The following is a 6,900-nucleotide window of genomic DNA, read 5'->3' as shown; positions in this document are numbered from 1 at the left end:
GATCTCCTAATCAACTAGCCGTCTCTCTGGTTCTCTCCCAGGATGTGTTCTTGATATGCTTCTCCCTGGTCAGTCCGGCCTCCTTTGAGAACGTCCGAGCTAAGGTCAGTACGCTGACTGACCAACGCCCCCCCACCCTTTGTCCCCCTCCATGCCGAGTCTGACCACAAGGAGGCACATCTATTGCTCCACCTGGCTTATCACACTGCTGCCCCAGCTCGTTCAGACCTCGGTTGAGAACGGTCTGGACTTGCCCCCCCCCCCCCCCCAGGGGATGTGGTACAGAGACATGTTGTGAGGCGAGGCCTGAATGAGTCCAACCACTCTGCAGAGGGAGCGTGACGGCCCGGCCGTGGTTTGGTCTGCTGAGCATCATGGGACGCTCTCATATGAAACCACACTTTCCCTAAAGGTCCAACCTCCCTCCGTAGACTCTCTCATCATGGGATGTGATTGGAGGCTGCCTTGCCTCATGATGTTTTGTGTTCATACAACTATGCTTCCATTCAGACCGATCTATTAGAGAGAAAAACTGCTCCGAGCTCCACAACTCACAGTCCGTGTCCAATGTGGTGGTGGAAAAGGCGCTCGTCGCTCTGCTTGTGTATCTGCTAACCGTTCTCTTTCTTCTCTCTCACTCACTTTGTCCTTTGCATATGCAAATGTGAATGTGTGTTTTTGGTGCCTAGTGGTACCCCGAGGTGAGACACCACTGCCCCAACACACCCATCATCCTCGTGGGCACCAAGCTGGATCTGCGAGATGACAAGGACACCATTGAGAGGCTGCGAGACAAGAAGCTCTCCCCCATCACCTACCCACAGGGCCTGGCCATGGCGAGAGAGATTGGTGAGGCCGCGTGTGCCACGGGCACAACAAGATACGTGTTGTATGAAAAGTCAGTCATTAGTTACCTTTGTTTTTGCAGCAAATGATCAAATAACAACAACACGTTTGTACAGTTATCATACAGTAAGTGTGCTGCATTTTCAACATCAAGGCAATTTCAGTTCTTATTTAGGTAAGAATGATGAGCTAAAGAGGATCCACATCAAAGACTGAAAGAAATAGGTTTCCAAGATGAAGTGCAGGAGTCAGGATGTGGTTAGCCTAGCTTAGCATTAAGGCTACAAGCAGGGGTAAACAGCTAGCCTGAATCTGTCCTGGGACCATAATGTACTAAATGAACATCATGCTGTATTGAAGAAGACTTGAAACTAGAGATTGAGACCATAAACTCATGTTTACAATGTTTACTGAGGTAATAAATCAAGAGAGAAGTAGAGTCATTTTCTCATAGACTTCTATACAACCAGAGGAGTCGCCCCCTGCTGGACACTAGAGAGAATGCAGCTTTCACTTTTCAGACCTGGAAGTTGCCACCTACATGTAACTCAACAAGTTACAACATGGTAATAAGTGGGCTTTAGAGGTGCTGGTAGGAGGATTTTTGAATGAGTGTTGAAGTATTCTTTTTAGAGATTAAGTCAAGGGGAACTTTGCTTTAAACTACTACGAGGTACTTTCATATTCTGTTGATTTCTGTGGTCCAGTGGACAAAAGAGGTAGTGTTTAAGAGCACCAGAGTCCCTTTAGTAAAACCTCATTTTACTACAGCAGTCTGGCAGTCTGCCCCGCTCAGCCCTGGTTCTGGATCTCCCGTGCCTCCCCTCCCTCTAGTGGTGTCGGTGTTGGTGCCCAGGGAGGAGAAGCTCTGCTCCTGGAGGAGGATGAGGTGGAGGAGACGCTGCTGCCGTGCATGAAGCTCTCCTCCTCCCTCCGGAGCTCCGACTGCAGGTTAAAGGCTGCAGTGAAGCCGCATCTGGGTCTGTCCACGGTGGACCGGTCTCTGCTGGAGGATCTGGGTCTGTCCACGGTGGTCCTGTCTCTGCTGGAGGATCTGGGTCTGTCCACGGTGGTCTGGTCTCTGCTGGAGTCTGAGCTGAAGGAGTTTCTGGTGAACCTGCATTATTTCATCTGGTTTCACCAGAATCCGACCCGGTGGCACCGATGACGAGCATTAAGAACTCTATAGAAACAGACAGAAATAGAAATAGTCTTCTCTGATGGTCTCGTTTACTGATCTAGCTCATATAAAGGCATCAGTATTCAATCGGGACTGTTTCAGATAAATCAGTTAAAAGTTCCTCACAGTGACTCTAAAACTAAATAAAACCAAAAAAGTAAAATATATCCAAACTCTTCATAATATTTTTTTATTCAAACCCTCGTATATATGTTACGGGATAAGGGTGCACATTTTCCGTCTCTTCCTGAGCACATTTAGCTTCCTCAGCATCCTCTGCACATCTGGCCTTATCGCTCTGTGAAGTAGAAGTTACCGTTGCTCACAACTTCCCAATTCTGATGTCGGAAAGGTGTGGAGGGGTGGAGGATTCAGACGCTGTTAAAGGATCCAGCAAACACTTCATTTGAAGCATACTGACGCCCTAAAGTTTTTTCCCATCATGCCCTCTTCCTTCCTCAGGCGCCGTGAAGTACCTGGAGTGCTCTGCGCTGACCCAGCGAGGCCTGAAGACGGTATTCGACGAGGCCATCCGAGCCGTGCTCTGCCCTCCGCCTGTGAAGAAGAGGGGGAAGAGGTGCACCATGTTCTGAGGAGGAAACCTTGCTCCAACACTACACTACATCACCATGTACAACAACCACTACTTCTCTGAGAGGATGAGAGAAAACTAGCGAGAGTGAGTGTGCACTGCTGAGATTGCTTTCTTTATATTGATGTTTTTTCAAAGCGACATTGGTATACTTAATCCAATTTTTTTACCATAACTGAATAGGCTCATAGGTTCTCTGTGAAAGACATTGACTGTCCACCTACTTTGTACTCATAGAACCACATCAAGTTGCCATGAGGGCTGACATTTATATTTACTGCATTCTGCAACATCTCTTCTTTTCCGCCATGCTTGCTTGAATTAATGCACTGTTGACGAGATGGAAAGTGAACTATGAATACGCCTTCAGGTCTGAAGTTACCCTCAGCTCCTGATCTAAGATCAGCATGCGCAGACGCAATGCGTATTACTGGCATGCACACAAATCTGTTGCTACTGACAGTGGAAAAAAATGATGCTACTGCCTGCGTTCACTAAACTTCACAAATAGAGCATGGCGTCTTAAATGTTAAGTCATTTGGGTTTTTCACAAGAAATGAGAGTGATGAGTTAAAGGGAAATTCTAATCTCTTACAAAATGTTTTCTGTAGTTTTGGCCCATCATTCCAACCAGTAATAACGTAAATGCTGAGATTTCAGGAACCTGATGAGTCAAGAAACACAAGAAAGTGCTTCAACGCAACTGCACAGCTGTCGTCCATCTTTGAGCCTTCTCCTTAGAGGACCCTGAGTCTAAGCCTAGTTTCATTTTTCAACCTGGTCCCTACTTTCCCATGTTTTTATGTGTAAGTGACTAATGGGGACAACAATTTAGCCACCAAGCTGCGAGGGCAACTCCTCACCGTCAATACACGTCCACTAAAAGTCATTTCTGTTGCCTCTGACGGGCTCAGATTATTGTTAGTGCCTGACAACGTTATGAAAGAACCTGATGGAGAGGGAAGAGAGACGTCTGAATAAAACTGAACCATCCTGGAAAACTGTCTATCAGCTATTATTTTAGTTTGATGTTGCAATTGCGATATGATTTGCGATGAAAAATAAGATAAACGATCATTTTCAAATCATTTATCTCATTTTTATTGAAAAATGATCATGGAGAGGATCTGTCTCAAACAAAGTTAAGTGTGTAGAAGATGATGTGTAGGTCAGCACATCTCTGCAGCACCACAACAATTCATTTAAAAATGCTATTCAGACACACAACTCACCAACACACACTATGCCTCCTGCGATTTCAACGTTTAGATAAAATGTAGATTTGTGCAGCCACAGGTCTGAAGTCTCATGAGAGGCGGCTTGTTGCCGGAAGACAGCGGTAAGAGTGTGAGTGAGAGTTGGAGAGGGGCGTCCCGGGAAGAGTGAGAGTGGAGGAGGACAGAAAGCTTAGCTTAGTGTTATCTAAAAGATTTTAAATGTCATGGCTGAATATTTCGAGGACTTGGACTCGATGGCCGCGCGTACAGACGATACAGAAGCTGTGACCCTACGCACCACAGAGGAAGAACCCCACATTCAGATCTCACTACGAGGCTGGGTGAGACACAACAACAAACACAAAGTGAAAGACAAAGAAGAAGGTTCTATTTCTCCGTAGGGTTCTCTTCATAATGTTGTCAGACACAATCTGAGCCTGTCAGGTTAAAAACAACACTTTTACTGGATGTTCATTGGCGGTGAGGAGTTGCCCCGAGCGATTCCATTACAGTTCGTTCAGCGGTTCCCTCTACAGCGCTCTCCCTCAGTGCTGGACCCAATATTGTTGTCCCCGTTAGACACTCACAAATACATGGGAGGATAGGGTCCAGGTTTAAAAAAATACCCAAGTTACCCCTTAAGACCGTCATTGTTTCTGTTTCGTGCTAATATGTTGCATATTGCCAAATCAGCGTATTTACAGTGAGAGGGAACGAGGCGGTGCTCATGCTCCTCGTCTTTTCAAACATCTCAGCACTTCTGTGAAACGAGCTCAAAGGAATGGATGCTGGTAGGAATGATGGACAGAACTATGAGTGTGTTCCTCTGAAAGGAGCGTACCAAAGTGAACCCAGCACCACATCAGAAGTAAGAGTGGTGACCTTTAACCCCGGCCTCTCTGAACTCATCACTTGCTCTGGGCTTTTCATCATTTAGCCTTCCACAACAACATACAGCTTACTCTTGACCCTGTTGAATAGTAGTTAGACCAACAAAAAGATTTATGAGTTATCAGGTCCACTCACTTGGTTTTACCGGAGCTTTCAGGCGCCTCGCTGCCTGATCAGCACAGAGTTAGAGTTAGATGCTATTTACAGGGTGGAGAGTTCAAATCTGAGCTTTTAACTGCATCTCACGGTGCTCATTGACAAGGAGAGGAGGGCCCTCTGTGGGTTATCCACAGAGTGAACCTTGAGTTTAGATCATTTAGTCAAATAAAAAAAAAACATTTTGCTGTCTCACCTGATCTGTGCTGTCGTTTTATGGTGGAAAGAATAATCACAGTCGTGTTCTTACATGTGATCTTAGTCCAGTGTCTTTGGGTAACTTCATCTAACTGTGAACACGTGACAGACCAGCATGCCAAACATGGGGGCTGTAAACCCTGCTGCCTGAGTTCTGCCTCTGGGGCTGGAGAAGCTTGCATGGGTCTAAAAATATTCTGTCTTAACTTATCCCATTATTTTAGATCTTGTCTCTGTTCCTCTGTGTGTGTGTGTGTGTGGGTGAGTGAGTGTGTGTGTGTGTGTGTGTGGACGAGCATGTGTCGGTGTCAGTGAGATGGCTTTGTGTCACGGTTTGGGGGCAGTGCATAAAAGACAGTATTGTTTTGAGCCAAGTTTTTTAGTGTCCAGTTTTTTGGTACTATTTCATATTGTATTGTAGTAATACACAAGACTTTTCAACAATCTGTGGACATAAAGAAAGAAAAAAAAACAGGATATTAATGACATCTAGTGATGTACAGAATAATCCTTAGAAAAGGAATGCGTTATGAATATCTACATGTACCTGAATATTTAGCTCTTAAAACTAAAACAATTGAAACTAAAGGGATTATAGTCGCTTGTGTTGAAGTTAGAAGTGTTGCTAACAGTGTACAATAAAGGGGCCGATCTTTGTGGTGTTTGTCATTGCGGCAAACGTTGCAGGTTGCGCCTTTCTGAAATGCATTTCTGTGTGGTTACAGGCCGCAGTGTGTCTGTCTCCCTCGTGTGGTGAGACGCAGCACTGCGGCACACTCCGTCACGCTGTCTTTGGTTGGCATAGCAAACTGTGTGGTTGACTCATGTCGTGTGGTCCTGCCTAGCTAAGGTGTTGAACTGTAGATGAGAAAAACGCAGCGAAACATTCTAATCTACTATTGCATGGAAGTTCTCTGGTTATTTGACCCACTGTAATTCTTAGGAGAGGTTGTATAATGAAATGCATTGGCCATGTATGTATGTAATGTAAGATGACTTGTATACTTGTTCCAACTGTTTGTCTTATTTTTTATTACTTCACATGTCTGTGTGGTGAAATATTTCAATTTTTTGTATACTAAATACAAATGTATATGTAAGGCACTCTGTGTTCTGTCATGATTAGTTGATTTTTGGTTTCTCTTTATGACCCATAACATGTGAGAACATTAAAGAAACAGAAGTAAAGTTAGCGGACTCGTTGCACGGTAATTTAACGTCAGACTCTGGGAAAATACAACACGATTAATGAGGAAATTATACGTGAATGGCAATGAGCAAACTAGTAAATATTATTATCAGATACGTGTCCATAGAGCTTTTCTATGGCAGCTCTTTGAAGAGGCGCTCCGACAGACGGAGCTGGGTGCAGAGCTTTCTCTCTGGGATCTCACTGGACAATTACAGAAAAGATGCTACATGGACAAGGATAGAAGTCTGTGTGTTTTTACTAAAAGCATCATTTTTCAAATTTAACAGTGCTTTAGGTAATGCAATATTATTGCTTAAAAAGTGCTACATTTTAAATTCATGGCATTAATATAGCAGCAACTATTTGCTATGTAAAGCTATGGAGTGCTGTAGGGATGATGTATTTTCTTTGCCCAACATGGAAGCTAGCGTCACTACCAGGACTCATTCCTGTAGCTCTGTATGGAGGAGTAATTCCTGTAGCTCTGTATAGAGGAGTCATGGCCCTGTAGCTCTGCATGGAGGAGTCATGGTCCTGTAGCTCTGCATGGAGGAGTCATGGCCCTGTAGCTCTGTATAGAGGAGTCATGGCCCTGTAGCTCTGTATAGAGGGGTCATGGCCCTGTAGC

At 44.7% G+C, this 6,900-nt stretch overlaps 1 protein-coding gene across 1 annotated transcript; it reads left to right on the top strand.

Moving 5' to 3' along the window:
- Positions 1-5: 5 nt before the first annotated feature.
- On the top strand, positions 6-6,272 carry LOC116378550 (ras-related C3 botulinum toxin substrate 1; the record flags this gene model as incomplete). Its single annotated transcript, XM_031840440.1, has 3 exons — positions 6-104; positions 690-849; positions 2,489-6,272. Coding segments are annotated over 3 exons (390 nt in total), but the record flags the coding sequence as incomplete, so codon positions are not given.
- Between the last annotated feature and the right edge of the window lie 628 nt (positions 6,273-6,900).

This window comes from Anarrhichthys ocellatus, unplaced genomic scaffold, assembly GCF_004355925.1.
Source record: "Anarrhichthys ocellatus isolate YVR2014 unplaced genomic scaffold, GSC_Weel_1.0 scaffold2779, whole genome shotgun sequence".
NCBI classification, from domain to species: domain Eukaryota; kingdom Metazoa; phylum Chordata; class Actinopteri; order Perciformes; family Anarhichadidae; genus Anarrhichthys; species Anarrhichthys ocellatus.
This window is presented reverse-complemented; position numbering and strand designations above follow the sequence as displayed.